At 47.9% G+C, this 16,276-nt stretch overlaps 2 protein-coding genes across 4 annotated transcripts in view; one reads left to right on the forward strand and one right to left on the reverse strand.

The window, feature by feature from the left end:
- PTPRA (protein tyrosine phosphatase receptor type A) overlaps positions 1–16,276 on the forward strand; it is a 520,615-nt gene that overhangs the window by 204,542 nt on the left and 299,797 nt on the right. The gene's annotated exons all lie outside the window — the stretch shown is intronic.
- Positions 4,926–16,276, reverse strand: part of SMOX (spermine oxidase) — a 62,871-nt gene continuing 51,520 nt past the window's right edge. For all 3 annotated transcript variants that reach the window (XM_050974185.1, XM_050974183.1, XM_050974184.1), the window contains exons 5-7: positions 12,929–13,624; positions 6,671–6,831; positions 4,926–5,398 (exon numbers count right to left, since the gene is read on the reverse strand). In XM_050974185.1, coding sequence (XP_050830142.1) covers positions 5,261–5,398; positions 6,671–6,831; positions 12,929–13,624 — 995 coding nt within the window. In that variant the 3' untranslated portion in view covers positions 4,926–5,260. The remainder of the gene's footprint in view (positions 5,399–6,670; positions 6,832–12,928; positions 13,625–16,276) is intronic.

The raw sequence follows: 16,276 nt of genomic DNA on the forward strand, positions 1-16,276 counted from the left end.
CAGTTGCCAAATGCCTGACAAATGGCCCTCAGGCAGCCACCCTGGCCAGGGCCACACTGCCCATGAGAAAAGAGACACGGTTTTTCCTTCTCCAAGAATAATTCCCTCCTTTTATTTCTTTTTTTCTTTTTTTTTTTTTTTTTTTTTTTTTTTTTTTCTGTTCTCCCACTCTCATCTTGCAGGCACTCACAGCAAACCACCTGCAGTGAACCCACCAGGATAACTGGGAAATCTCTCCCTGTGCTTCACAAAAGGATTTTGGAGGGGGTTTTGCTTTGGATCAGGTTGTAGCTGCTATCAGATTTATCAGGTATCAGAGTCCTTTGACTGGAGAAATTTCACACCAGTTTTTCTCACCCCTTGAGCTTTGTCCAGTGGAGGGCTGTCGAGTCTTAACTTCTTTTTTTGCCAGGGTTGGGATTAAATGTGTGAGATGGTGTTTCTTGTTGGGACTCAGATGTTTGTTAGTTCTTGTCTCTGTCACAGTCTCACAGACCCTGAGTTCTACAGCACTTCAACAAACTAAAAATGGGGCCCTCTCTCTCTTTCTACAAGGCCTTTAAAGGATAAACTGTCCAATTAGGAAATGACACCTCAATTATTTTTACTTTTAACCCAACAACCAACCACCCATGCCCACAATGTGAACTTTTTCATCCAATTACACAAAAACACCCAAACCCATGGAGAAGAAGGTGGAGAAGAAGGACAAGCATCCACCCCAAAACCTCCATCTTTTTATATGTATATTACTACATTCTAAATCCAAAACTCTAAGTTTTCCACCCTGTGATATCACACATTTCTATTCCAACTCCCCACCCACAATCCCAGTCCTATCATTCCATTCTGGAAGCTTCTCCATGCCCTCAGGTCAATGCAGTGCTCTCCTGGGGGTCAGAGCCTGGCAGCACAGAAAGTCTGGAATTCTCAGCACCCAGGGTCCCACAGAAGGTGTCCCTGCCCATGGCAGGGGGTGGAACAAGGCTTAAAGTCCCTCCCAACCCAAAACATTCCATTATTCTACATCCCTAAAACTGAGAGAAATCCTCCATATCACAGCAGGATCTCACACAGGACCTGAGTAATCAGTTATTTCTCCAAAGGGACACCTGAATTCCCTGGGGGGTGGGAGGCTCCTGAGCCAGCCAGACACCAAACCCTGGGCTCTGGGTGCCCTGGGGGGCTGCAGGGTGGCCAAAACCTCACACACGTGGGCTCTGAGAGCTGGGAGATCATCCAGCTCCTTCCATCCACCTCCCACAGCTCCTGCCAGCCCTGCAGGGATATCTCAGGCACTCCAGGGCGCTCCAGGAATGGAAACAGAACCCACTGCTAAAGGATCATTATCTGTGCTCACCCCTCGGGGCTCCCACCGCTCTTCCATCACATCCTCGTGTGTCAGTGTGCAGGTATTTCCTGGGAAATGTCCAATTCTTACTGTTTCTAGAGAATATTTTAGTGCCACGAGATGGCAGCACAAAATCACCTTTCCCGGGGTGTGCTCAGCTTGCAGAAGCTGCTCCGGACCCTGCACCATGGAGAACTCAGTGGTCTCACCTCAGGAGGAGAAAATATCCAACCCTTCCAAGTGCAGAGCCAGAATCAGCTTTTCCATCCCTGCAGTTCCAGCACCCACTCAGTGCCAGCACTGCTGTCCCACTGGCTTTGTCTCAGGATCTCCCCATGGCTTCCAGTCTCCTTCTCAGCTCTGGGTCTGTGTTTGCAAATAGATCAGCACCAGGGGAATTCCCTGGGCACTGAGCCCCATCCTTTATTTCATAATCAGCATCCCCTGATTATAAAATCAGAATCAGTGGATTCTGATTATAAAATAAAGCCTGGCTGGCTGGTGCCCACTTACACAGTTCAGAGCCCAGTAAGGATCCTGGGAGACTCCTGTCAGGGAGAAAGGGCTAAATTCTGCAAATAACCCCAGCCCTGTGCCAAAAAATCCTGCTGGAGGCCTTGAATGTGCTGCTGCAGAGTCCTGATGGTCCCCTCTGTGCATGGACAGCCACAGGTCACTTCGTGCCACCAGCCAGGCTGGATGAGATCTCAGAGCTCCGTGTTTCCCAACCTTAATTCCGTGATTCTGGGATTGGCCACACGGTGACACTAACGGGGGTCTCTGCTCACACCGGATTTGGGCAAGGAGGGGTGTGAAGGCAGAAGCCAGGACCTGCTCCGTAATTCCACCACTCTCCTGGTGCAGTCAGGGCTCTGAGCATCCACTCCAGCTTTTGTAGAAAAACCTCATTTTTAAAGCATTTATTGCTGTAGCCCTGATTTTTTAAAGTTTTTTCTAAGCCTTCTTATGTTTACATTCCTGTAATTAACTTTCACACACACTTTATGTCAATAACTCATTGTTTTGCATTCTTTTATGGAGGAGGAGAAATTTGATGGTTGGTTTTTCCAGTGTCATTGGGAGAGGTGACACTGTCACCCTGCAATCCAGTGTCACTTTTGGAAATCTATAAATGCTGGAGTCAGAAATTAAAAATTCTCTTTCCACCTTGGAAGAGCAGCGTGTCCAGGTTGTGTTATTTGGTGTCCTAGGGTGACACAGAGTTCAAGGAGCAGAACCACAGAATTGTTTGGGTTGGGAAATTCTGAGACCATTGAGTTTAACCTTTTCCCCAGCACTGCCAACACCACAAATGTCCCCAAGTGCCACATCCACATGGCTTTTAAATCCCTCCAGGGACAGGCACACCACCCTGGGCAGCTGTGCCAGGGCTGCACAACCCTTTCCATGATGAAATTTTCCTTAATAATTTTCTGAACAAAATTTTCTGGATGATTTTTCCTGGGTCACCCAGGAAAGGGGCAGCCAGGGACAGCCATGCCCATTTCTCCCTGGCACCACCACCCAGGGGGGTTTGGAGCCCCACCTCTGCCAGCACCCTGCTGCCCTCCCCACACAGCCAGCCAGGAGGAGCAATCCCTAATTAATTCTGAGTAATTAGGTGCCTCTTACCTTCCCAGCACTTCCATCTGCTTTCCACCAACCTTCATCACTGAGCTCTTGGAATGAAGATGCCACAGGTCTTGAAGGCAGAGCACTGTGGAGGGTCACAGAGCCCCGTGGTGACAGCACCTCTCCTTGTCACATGCTCAGGGTGGCCTTTGCTGCTAATTTTAAATACCTCTGAGTAAACAGCTGCTAAATTTAGTGTCTCTGGATCATGAGCATCATTTTAAAGGCTGGATTGCTGGTGAGTGATGGCAGCAGAGTGAGGGGGATTGGCCTGACCCAGATCCCTGCTCAGCAAAGCCAGACACCATCATCATTCTGTCTGCACGGAGCAGAAAAAAGAGCTCTCAAACTCTGGCACCAGCACAGCAGCTTTCCTTGGATGTCCCATGATAAAGAAGCCACAGGAACCACAGAATCATTTAGGTTGGAAAAGACATCCCAGGCCATCAAGCTCAGCCCTTGACTGATCCCCAGCCTGTCACCCAGCCCAGGGCACTGAGTGTTCCTTGGGGACTCCACCACCTCCCCGGGCAGCCCCTTCCAGGGTCTGACCACCCTTTCACTGAGAATTTCTTCCTAAATTTCTTCACTGAAGAGAAAAAGCAACTCCTTATTTCTTCCTGTGTCATAAGCTCACCTGCCCAAGGGATTTGGTTTTCTCCTCAGATTCCAACAGAATCTTTGCAACAGATTTGGCTGCTGGGAAATCAGCTCTGGTTCCTTGAGCCTGAGCTCTGAGTGATTGAAGTTGGGCAGAGTTTTTATCTCTCTTCAGTCAAGTGTGCTGCACTCTCTTCCCTCAGCCCAACTCCTTCTCAACTCAGTAACAGCATGAAAAGAGATAAAACTGGGAGAAAAACAGCAATAAATTCAACATACCACCATCCTTCCCAGCTCTCCAGCAGCCAGGAAGGCATCCCACCTCCACACTACAGCTGGGAATCAGCAGAGCTCAGCTGAACTTGGAGAGAACCAGACAGAGTTGGTGCCTCCTCTGCAGACATTTATCTTGGGATGCACTGACTCATCCTCTGGAGGGGGATTTTTCCCTCTCTCTGTCCCTTTTCCTCCCCTCTGTAACTCATTTATCAGCACAGCTCCCACCCCACACACACAGAGAGGGAAGGGAGGCTTCACATGGGGCAGCAGATGCCAAAGCAGACACATCCCTCACTCCTCACATGCTGCTCTGGCCAGCAGCCAGCCAGATGGAGAAAAGGAATGCAGGGAGATAAGGCAGTGGCTAAATGCCCATGGTCTTCACCCTGAAAACTCTTATTTTTGGAAACTGTTTAGATATCTTTAAACTATGCTGATGGCTACATTGTGTTCACTTGACTTTAAAGAAGCACATGATTTATCTCTCTGAGGAAGTTTAAAAACAAAAAAAAAAGGTTTTTTTTTTCTCATTCCTGATGGCAATTTCCACATGGGGCAGACAAAACCTTGGGAGTCACAAACATCTGGACTTAGTGACACACATCTGCACAGTCCAGGGGCTGCTTGGATGGGGTGAGTGCTCCTGTTACACAACCATAAGGCAACAAAAGAATACCCTGAGTTGGGAGGGATCCACAAGAATCATCAAACCCCCCTCCTGGCCCTGCACAGGGCATCCCAAGAATCCTGAGAGCATTGTCCAAACACTCCATGAGCTCTGGCAGCCTTTGGGCAGTGACCACACTGACCACAGAGCTGTCAGCTCTGCCCTAACCAGACCCTTTTTGGTCAGGGTTGTACTGCTGGCAGAGGAAATCTCCAGTTTGGAGAGATTATTCCATACAAACACCATTTGTGTAATGTGTTTCTGACCTATTTTCAACCTGTTTTCCTCCTACTCCAAATTCTATAGGAAGAGAAAAAAAATCCTATTTTTGTGATGCTGAATTTTAAAAGAGGTGAAGTTACCAAGTGAAATGTCCAGGAAGTACCACAGCACCCAGTCTTTTTATTACAACATTTATTTTAGTATAGAAGGCACTTACAATACAGAAAGAAAAAAGAAACAAAACAAACATGATAGGCACCAAGAGTGAAATTAGAATTAAAATGACAGAGAAACAGTTTACCAGACCAAAAGGAGCACCCTTCCCTGTTAACAATACAGCACATGGAAATGAAGCTATTGATGACTAACATTTTTTTAACAATTAGAGCTTTTTATTTTTTTAATAGAAAAGATAAAAGGCTTTCTACTGCGAACTGAAATAAAAGAGAACCCCTCCACACAGCTGCAGGAGGATGTGGGAGGTGGTGGTGGTGGTCAGGCAGGGCTCCTCAGGTTGGGCACTGCAGCAGGTCCTGGTACATCTCGATGAGCCGAGCAGCCTCCCTCTGCCCCGAGAGCACAGCACCGTGGGTTGTGGAGTAATACTTCCTGTGAGTGGCCTCCCCTGAAAACATCACCTGCATGGGCTGCAGGGCACAGCACAAGGGGCACAGATCAGCACAGATCACTGGGGAGCAGCTGGGAGGATAACAGGAGATAAACTTTCTGTGCCCTCCCACACAGGATGGTTGGAGTTGGAAGGGACCTGAAAGATCATCGAGTGCCACCCCCCTGCCATGGGCAGGGACACCTTCCTCTATCCCAGATTGCTCCAAGCCTCTCCAGCCTGGCCTGGGGCACTTCCAGGGATCCAGGGGCTTTCATCTGTTTTGGAGTGCTGGCTCTCAAAACCCCCACAAGATGCACCACAAGATGCCAGTTCCAAAAACCTTAACAAACCTGCAGGAGGCACAGAGCACCCGCTCGGTACCATCTCCTCCCTTTGCTGCCCTAAATTACACTTCAGCCTTTTAGGCATCAAGGGAATTTTTCTTCTGGGCAGCAACTTCAGAAGAGTAACAGCCAAGTCTCAAAACCCAGAGGGTGAGACACAGCATTGTATCTCTTTTACCAATAGTGAGGTGTTTGCTAGAACTGCAACTCGGATTTGAGGCAGGAATTTCTGGGAGGATTTCCCTGGGAACTAAATAGAAAGATTCCTAAAGCTCCTTCTAGGTTTTCTTAAGTAGATTTCTGCACTGAATAAAATTATTTCAGGGCCAGGCTGTGGTGGAGGAAATGGACTGGGCAGCTGCTTGAATGTTGCATTTTCATCAGCCTTTGGATTTGGACACATAACCCTGAGTGATGGGGTGAATTTGGCTTAATGTGTTCCTGAGCTGTGTAACCACCTCCATGTGTGCTCCAGCTCTCCTTGCTAAATTCAGAAAGCCAAGGCAGTGCCTGGGGAGAAAACTCACCATCCCCTGCCAAGGACTGGGCCTCCCTCAGCCTGCACTGCCAGCATGGAAAGATTTCCTAATATGCACCCCTGACACATTCAGACCTAGACCTTAGCAAGGTCATAATAATAATGATCTTTGAAACAAATTAGCACGGGCTTTCCTGAGGAATTCTGAACTGGACAATAGGGCTGATGGTCATTAAATGACAATATCACAATTCCAAAAGTCACACGTGAGCAGCTCAGGGAGAGATGAGGGAATCCCTGAGACGTTGGCATTCCAAAAGTTAAAGAGGTAAAATCCTACACACATCATTTGTACGAAATAAAAAGGGGGAAACACACTACCAGAGGCCAAAGCAGGGATTTTCTCTTCCAACCTCCCTCCCCAAAAAGCTGCTGCCCAGTGTCCCATCAGTTTTAGTGCCCCAGGCCCCATCTGGGCCATACTCACAGGAGATTTGGAGCTCTCAGCATAAGGCAGTGGTTTTGCCAGTTTCTCCACGTCGGCCCCACTAGACCCAACCTGGGTGTAGGAGTAGGATCCACGGAAGTGGGGATTGCTGCCCCAGGAGGACCGCAGGATCCGGCGAGGTTTCGGAATGTTTGGATTCCCTGGGTGGAAAGAGGAAGGCAAAGAGTCAGACTGTGTCCAAGAGGGAAGAGGGAAGTGACTGAGCAAGGTGTGGGTGCCAGGGATTCCATCTTATTTATTCAACATCCATCCTAGCAGAGCCCCCAAACCAGATCTCTCTCCCATCACTGAGTTTTAACTCTTTTATATAACAGAAATTGCCTCCCTTTTCATCTCAGCTCTTCCATTTCCCAGGGTGTTGGACAAGTCCCCACCCCTGGAGGTGCCCAAGGAACAGCTGGATGAGGCACTAAGTGCCCTGGCCTGCTTGATAAGGTGAGGAATTGGCCACAGGTTGGACTCCATAACCCTGGAGGTCTTTTCCTATTTAAATGATTCTGTGATTTGTTTTGGAAAGGAGCATTAAAATGTTTAGGTTCCTAAAACACTGGGGAGCTTCAGGGAACGTTGGACACAGCCTGGTTTGGAAATACAAAGCATCTTCTGGTCACATTTGCAGTGGGGACCTGGTGATAATCAAGCATATGATTGATCTCATCAAAATTTAAGTATTTGAGTGCCCAGTCTAAACTGGATGTTTGGGTAGCCTTGTGAGAGAGATGTGTCTCCAAAGAGGAAAGAAGGCAAACCTCCACTATGTGGGGGGCATTGAAAAACCTGTCAGGAAGTTCTCTAAACAAGTATTAACTCATTCCAACAGCTTCCCATACAGCTGCCCCACCAAATGAAGCTAAAATCCAGAAGACTCTATTTATTTAATGCACAAGGCATGGAAAGAAGGCTTTTGAAGCTGGAAGCAGGATTTCTAGATAGCCGTAAGACTTGGCTAAGAGGATGTAGGACCTAGAGGTGAAGAATGGACCCACAACAAGGTCATCATCAGCCACTGTTCCCATCCCAGACTTTGGAGAACATGAGATCCAGGACTGCAGCCACCAGCTGGTGGCACAAGAGCCTCAGGTACAAAGAGGGAGAGTCCCACTTTGGAGATCCTCTTGCTGGGCTGGTTTTGGACCATCTCAGTGCCACTGCTTTTGCTGGAGTCCCATGATCATACCTGGCATGGCAGGAGAGGAACAGAGAGACATGGAGAATTCCAGGGAAGAGAAATTCCCTCTGCAGGAGCCAAGATCCACCCTTGAGGCAACATCACATACCAGGCAAGGTTCAGCTACTTGGGTTGAGTCCAAATCTTCCACAGCGAGGGAACAGAAACTGGATGATCAAAAAGGTCCCTTCCAACCCAAACCATTCTATGATTCTTCATGGAAAAGGTTGTTGAGCCCTGCCAGAGCTGCCCAGTGATGGAGTCACCACCTCTGGAAGGGTTTAAAAGCCATGTGAATGTGGCACCTGGGGACATGTGTCAGTGGTGGCCTTGGCAGTGCTGGGGGAATGGTTGGGATCAATGATTTTAAAGAGCTTTTCCAACTCAAGTAATTCTGTGATTCCAGAAGACAGTCAGCACAAAAAGTAGGAGTTTTGAGATGTTCACATCCTATGCCTGCTTCAGACTCTGACTCTGTGACAACTCAAGATGTTCAGCCTGCCATGAGACAAGCCAAATTCCCCCACTTTCTTCATCCCAGTGTAGAGGGAGACACCAAAATGTAAACCCTGCTTAGGCACTGCATTATTTAGCTCTCATAAACTATTATTTAGCTGTGCCTTCAATTCCTTAAAATCAAGAGCAGGTCCTGGTTCAGCTTCTGCTGTCAGGAGCATCCTGTCAGCCAGAGCTATGGAATAAGGGGCTGGAAGAAAGCAGAGGATGGCCTGCCCAGAGTACTCTGTGAACACTTTAAAACCAGGCCCCAGATCAAAATATGGCACAGACTAGCAAATAAATATATCCCACAAACAAAACACATCCTACAAAGCAATGTTGTTTCAGGAGTAAGAGCTTTGCATAACAAAGGCCTCTAAAATATGTTCCTGCAAGACTCTTCAAAGCAGAAATGCCTGGAAGTGGAAAGCCCAAGGGAGTCTGAGAACTGGGAGCTCTCAGATGTGTCAAGGAAATAAGTTATCATGTTTTATTTTTGAGGGCTGTGGGAAAGCCCAGGGGAACACACCGTGGAAGCTGTCAGAGGACACTCCCCAAGCAGGGCCAAGGCAGCCACCCATCCCACTGCACTGCACAAAAACAGCACACCAGGGGTTTTCAGATAAAAGGAGTCTCTGCATTGGCCTGGTGGTGCCTCTTCCAGAGCTGGTTTCCATACCCACATCCATCCACATGAGCTCCTTCCAGGGTCTCCAGCACAGGAGGCCACGTTAGCAAGACCCAAGTGTCCACTGTGCAGCAACTGTGCCCCTGCACTCTGCAATTCTGCACCTTTTAATGCAAGCAGCTGTTTCTAAGAGGAAAATCAGGAGACCCAGAGGGGCGTTTGGCTGAAGGTCAGACAGGAGCACAAAGCACAAGCTCTGATTCTGAGCTGTTGTTTGAAGACAGAAACTACAAAGAATGAGAGCTACAGTCCTTCAAGGAACACACTTCACTGGACTTTCTCATTCTGCTTTTATACAGGGTAAACAGCCTTTGCTTACAGATAAAAGTAACAACACAGATGTGGAAACTTCTCCATTTCCACCATCCAAAGAGATTAAATGGCTAAAGAAAGGATGTTGGCCTTCACTAAAACAGGAAGGCACATATCTTCATGCCACAGATTTCTGCTTTTGAAGCCATGGAAGACAACTCCCTGTGCCTCACACAATCCCATTTTTCTTCAACTCCTGGGAGGTGTGGATACAAAGCTTTATTGGTTATGGGGCTGACTGAATTACCATAAAATCAACTCACCAATCTAAAGTAAGGCACCCAAATTTATTTGCCTGCCTGAGAGGAGGATGTGATTCCACCAAGGGAGATCTATGGTACTCCCCCCATACCAGCGACTACAACCACCAGAGTGGCTACCCCAGACACCCACATGGGACTGGGAGATGTGATGCAGAACCTAAAACAGATCTGTTCCCCTCCAGAGAAATAGCTGGAGGGTCAGGGAGGAAAACTCAGGGCATCTCCAGCTGCAGCCTGCCAGGCTCCAGTGATCCCTTCACAGGGGGCCTCTGGCTTCCTATTTTGGGAGCTTATCCAACAAAGAAGGCAGAGCAAGGCTCCTAATTGCTCGGAGGTATTCCATTTAATCAGATTTGGAGGACATTGCTTTTCACCATCCAGTTGTGAAAAGCAGTAATTGCTGGTGGTTCTTAGGTTAGAACAATCCTCAGAGCTTTTCACAGCAAAGCCAAATAATCCCCAACACCAACCTGAGAGGAAAATTCAAGGTCAGCTCTCAGAGAGATTCTCAGTGTGAGCCTTAAAGAATGGATTTCACTTAAAACTGGTGTAACATACTCTGAAGCCAAAGGAAAGGCCACCATGAGCAACAGATTGGGAAAACACAGTGAAAGATGGGAACCTACCTGGTAATGCATGAATTCTGTCTCAGAAGAGTAAGAGCATGGGGCATTTCATACCCAGCACATGAAAGGCAAAGGGAACATTAAAAGGCTCAAAGTATCTGCTTCATTGTTGAAGAAAAGGCTCCCTCTATACTCAGTAGAGAAAAGCTGCTTCAGAAGATGTCACAGAGCACCAGGTGAGGTGTGGAAGATCTGAGTTGCCTTATGGAAGATCCAGGCTCTCCAAGGAGCTCAGGATCCTGGCAGGACTAGTTAGCTGACCTGTGTGAACCTGAGTGGTGGGAAAGGCTTTCAAAGCTGGGTTTGGTGGCACTAATTGGACCAGAGGAGGGCAGCTGGGCTCAGAAGTGGCTGTAGGTGTATCATGGGCTGCTGGTTTAACTCCTGCTCACACTCCTCCTGGAACAGATCAGCAGGGAAGAAGGGAGCAGCACAGAGAGCTGAGCACACTTCTGTTATTTCAGCCAGCCTGGCACCTGGCCCAGATCAGCCCTGAGGTATTGCTCCTTCTGGGAACCTCTGAGGAAAACAGGAGCAAGGGAAACAGGATAAAACCAGCTCCCTTAGCCAGGGAATCCTGCAAGAGCTGTGAAAAAGTTTTCTACCAACAAGGGGATTGGGGGCAGAAAGTGGAACAGGTCATGTTGGGTAATGGGTGCTCCAAGAACAGGTTTTCCTCTCACAGTTTTGAGCAGCTGCAAGGCCACTTCTCAGCTAATGCACAAAATGCTCATTTCAGGGCAAGGCCCTGGTAAATCCAGTCTGGAATTCTACAAGGAGACATAACCTGGGATTAGCTGTGTGGAAGAGCCTGATGGACAGTGACCAGGTGCAGCATCAGCTGGAACAGCAACTGCAGCACACACCCAGGGCCCAGAGCCACATATTTCCATGCTGGGAGGAGAGGAACATCCAACACATGTAAACAGTAACTGTGAAAAAGCCCAAGAAGGAAGAGGGAGAGCAAACTCCCACCTGCCAAACTACAACAGACCCAAACAGCCAAATTCCCACTGATGGATTGAAGTGGGTGTTGGTTTTTTTTTTGTTTGTTTGTTTTTTTTTTTTTAATAGGCCTTAAGCAAGAAAAGCTGCAACAAATCAGGTTGTTTGTACATCCAGCACTGCAACAACTTGGCCTGTGAGAGAAGAGCCTCCTGCTAAGCCTGGGTAGAGCAGCAGTTCCCTGCTGGGGTAAGGGGAAAGATGGCACATGGGGACTGATGTGACACAGGACATGGGGACACCCAACACCCCTGAACACCACCAGCTCAGGAGGCACAGCTGAAACAAGGATGAAAGCTTGGGCACTGAATCAGAGCTTTTGAATGCAGAGTCTCTACCCTACAGCTCCTGCAGAGAGTGGTAAAACCTCTTTTGGCTGTAGTCAGTTATGCAGGAAGTCCTCAGATTCCAGGGCCCTTTCAGGAAAAGGGTTCTTCACCCAGAGGTGCTGGAACAGGCTCCCCAAGGAATGGTCACAGCACCAAGCCTGACTGAGCTCAAAAAGCATTTGGATAATGCTCTGTGGCACAAAGGGATTGTTGGAGTGTCCTGTGCAGGGCCAGCAGCTGGACAGGATGATCCTGATGGGTCCCTTCCAACTGAGGATATTCTGTGACTCTCTGGATCTCCATGCTGTTGGCAGCAAATGGTCAGTAAGGACAGGGGAAAGCTGCACTTGTGAAGGCAAATGTCTCCAGTTAGCTGGAGCTCCATGGACAAGAGGTAAGGTTGGAAACCCCCTGAGTGCTGAGACTGGGCTAACACCAGCTAGCAGGAACATATAAATCATTTAATCACAAGAGCTATCTCTAAAATAGCATAAAGTACATCTAATCTTGGAGGATGCTCCTCTTATAACTGTCTGTAATTCTGTATCAACTCAAAACCCTTATTTCAAAACTGCTATTAATTCCACCACTATTCCTTTCAGTGTTACTATTTTACACCTGCACTTGCACAGTGTCTCCCATCAGAGAATGCCAAAGACTCTCAGATACAAAAATCCCTTTTCCTGGGAAGGTGTGTGACCTCTAGAGAAGTGACTGTGGACAAACTGAAGCCCAGCATCCAAGTGTTATTGCTTTAAGTGATCTCATTTGGATCTTCTCAGTGTAATACACTGAGAAGTTTGCCTCAGTCCAACTGCTGCCCTTAAAGTGATGTGGGATCACAGCACAGAAATCTGTGAAGTCCAGGAAGGTTTCAGTGATGCACCCAGAAAATGGGAACTCTCAAGATCAATGAATTTTTTGAAATTTAGGTCTCGGAGATTATTTCCATCGATCTGATACTGAATGGAAGTCAGGGGTGTGATTCAACCACACCTCAGCTGATTTAAACAGGTTCAATTTCTGAAGGGGCCATGCTGCTCTCCACAGCTGAGATCAGCCCTCAGAGCCTGACAGCTTCAGCTGCTGAGGAGTTATTTGTGATTCAACAAAGCAGAGGATGTGGAATCCTCCAGCACTTCTGCCCATCACTTCCTGAGCCGGTTTATCAGCCCCTCTGTATAAATAGCTCTCAGGCACACCCAAGCAGGAGCTATGCTGGAAGCACATGCACATTCAAAGGGACACAAAATGCCAAAGAACTAAAAATGACTTTAAAGCATTTCCTTCCTCGTGGTTATTTGATTCCCCAGCCCCACGCTCCCTCTCCCACCAGAGCACGGCTGACCTGTAAATTTACGTAGCATTTCGGTGCAGGTTTCTGCCACAGTTTCATCATCACACTTCTCCATAATCAAAGCCTCTTCTCCACAGATCCAGCCACTGAGGACGTGGCCGTACCTCTCGGGTGGGTACAGCACATCAAAGCTGCAGATCTTCTTGTACCACAGCTCCTCAGGATAAGTCAAGCTCTCGCTCTCCGCCTCGTCTTCCCAGACAAACTGGATGCTGTTGCACTCAGAGCTCCAGAAAGGCTCTTCAAACTCCAGGAAGATCTTGTCAGTGGTATTGATCCCCAGTTTCTCAATGGCCATCACCTTCTCCTCAGGCAGGCGGGGATGGAACAGGCTCTCATGGCGCTTCTTCAAGACTCCCAGGGACACAGTCACAATGACGTGGTCAGCTGGGATGAACTCACAGTCCTCGCACTCTACGAAGACATTGGAGCCCTTGTTCTCCTCGGGGAGGTCACTGTTGTGGTCAGCCACCCTCTCAATCTCCTTGCTGACCGACTGGTTCCAGTGGATGCACTTGACCGGCTTGCGGAGCTGAATGACAGACTTGGGAATGGAGCGGGCCAGGATCTCCACGATTTTAATGAAACCACAAGGAATGACGTGATGAGCCCCGGGGATTTCGGTCCACTCCCCAAATTCACTCAGCGACACTTCATCCATGCTGTGGGAGCTGCTCTCACAACTCTCTACCTAAGGAAAAGCAACACAAAAGCAACGTTGCCACAGAGCAACTCCTTTAGCCACTGCACAGCTCTGCAAGGGCACAGAGGAGCTGCATGAGATGAGAGTGATGAATCCCACTCTGAAACCAGATTAGTTTTGCTAGTAAAGAAGTGCTTGGCCATAAGATCTGACAAAAATCACACCTTAGCCTTTCTTGCAACCAGAGAAACCATTTTGTCATGGTAAAGAGTTGGAGTTGCATCATTCAGAGTTCAGAGACCAGAGGGCTGGAGCTCCTCTGATCTGAAGACAAATTGAGAGCTGGGGCTGTTCAGCCTGGAGAAGAGAAAGCTCTGGCAAGACCTCCTGACATCTTTCAGTACCTAAAAGTGCTACAAAAGAGCTGGTGAGGGACTTTGGACAAGGCCATAGAGTGACAGGAGAAAGAATTATGGCTTTAAACTGATGGTCGAGTTAATTATATATGAGGAGCAAATTCTTCCTTGTGAGGGTGGTAAGGCCCTGGCACAGGGTGCCCAGAGAAGCTTTGGCTGCCCCTGGATCCCTAGAAGTGTTTTCAAGGCAGGTTGGATGGGACTTGGAGCAACCTGGGATAGTAGAACATGCCCTGCCCACAGCAGGGGTGGAACTGGATGGTCCCTTCCAACCCAAACCATTCTGTGAATCTATAATTCCGTGATGTCTTTGCTTCTGCACAATTCTGGATTAAAGTTCTGGTTTCTATCCTTTAAAACCCTCTGCAGTGGCCAGGACCTGCTGCCTGGTGCTCCTACAGCAGAACCTGGAGCTGCGTTCATCAGATGCTCATTCCAACGCTAATAAATGTTCCCACGTGGAGCCACAAAAAACTTCTGGCAGCTCTTTGTGCTGTCTGCAGCTTTCAGCATGCTGTCAAACAGTCAGCAATCAGCCAGCTAACAATCTGCCAGAGGTGAGAGGACCCAGCACAGGAGGAACCCAAGGAGACAGAAAAGGGAAATGCCAAGATGTGAGCCACGTGTGTTTGATGTGATTACCACAGCTTTAGATCCATTAACCTGTTGGTTAATGTTTGTAGGAGTATTAAGCATAGCTGCAGCTCCCAACAATCCCTGGAACAAAGGCAGGATGTTTGGCCTGTCTTGTGATAAGCTTCTAATGATAATCCTGATGCACGGGACACAGTGATCTTAAAATCTTCACATCACCGGAGTCACAATCGCTCGCACACTGTAATTCTCGAAGCATTTTAAGGAATATTACAATTCCTTGCCTCAACCTTTGACCTATTTTCCAGACCTTTCCAGACTTTAATCACTGTGTTTAGAAGCCTGACAAGCCTAGACCGTCTCCCTGTGGAGCACCCTGGCGCAGGGCAGGAATCTCTGTGCTGGGACAAAGCCAACAAGTCGGGGTGTACCAGCAGCTCCCAGGCTGCTCCTGTGCCTGCAGGGACCAACAGGTGCCTTCCCTGTCACTGCCTGAGGACTTCAGTGGGGACTGAGTGTAGACCCATCTTTAGACTGTGCTGCAGTTGCACACTACCCAAGCACTTCCCAGACCTCCCCCAGGGTGACACAACACAAAACCCATGGCACACAGCAGGATCCTCAGCCTGCCTGGATGCCTCAACAGGACACTGCTCTGTTTAACTGTGAAGTTAAACACTGGTGGCTGTTTGATTCTTTCAGCCATGAAGGCAAAATGCCAGGGGGGAAAAACAAGCAACTACCAAGACTCTAACCCAAGACAGGTTAATCCCCACTCTGTCATCTGATAGTCTAAAGTATGAGAAGCTTTGTTGTTCTCAGTTATTTGCATGAGAAGGGATTTGCAAGACTTGCAGAAACAGCTCTGACTGTGGCAGCCTGGAGCAAGCACAGGAAAAACCACCAGGAAACCCAGAGCTGTATCCAATGACTTAACCCTGTCTGCATGGGTGCTGCTAGATGGGTAACACAATAAATAACTGAGCTTCACATGGCAGCTGTGGAGACACCCTGAGAGAAAAGGTTTTGGGTGAGGATGCTGAGATATCAGGCTCAGGACACCAGGGTTCAAACCTCAGCTTTATCTCAAATCTCCTGCAAGACTCTTTAGGTGTTTATTCCTCTTTGGTTTAGCTTCCCACCTGAAAACAGTGAACACATGACAAAGTGCTGCTTCCCTCCCCTGCCTCATTTCAGAAGCTTTTAAGTCATTCTAATTGAAATAAAAATGACTGATACACTTTACTCATGGAGTGTTTGATGCAGCATTAAGTCCTCATCCCACAGAGAACTCATTTAGCCAAGGCAGCAAGGAGATAAAAAGAACTATGGAAGCCATGTGGAAAGCTGGTTTTATACAGTCTATCTTGGATTTTATTGCTTTACCTTCAAAATGCTTTCTTGGGATTTCTTCAGCAAATTACTAGCATCAAAGTTACATTTCTTCTGGTCTCTGAGAGGTAAAAAACACTCAGGCAGGATCAGAGGGTGCAGGTGTAAGTCACAAGAGAAGACATTACTAAAAGAACCTGACAATAGAGTAGCTTCAGGTGGCAAAAAAACCTAAATCACACCGGAACATTTAACAAGGCCTAGGAAAGCCTCTTCTATTAAGACAACTGGGGTTTTAAGGTAAGGGAAAAAAAAGAGAGTAAAGGCATTAATCCTTGCAGGCCACTGTCTTTG

Source organism: Serinus canaria, chromosome 4 (genome assembly GCF_022539315.1).
Source record: "Serinus canaria isolate serCan28SL12 chromosome 4, serCan2020, whole genome shotgun sequence".
NCBI lineage: Eukaryota > Metazoa > Chordata > Aves > Passeriformes > Fringillidae > Serinus > Serinus canaria.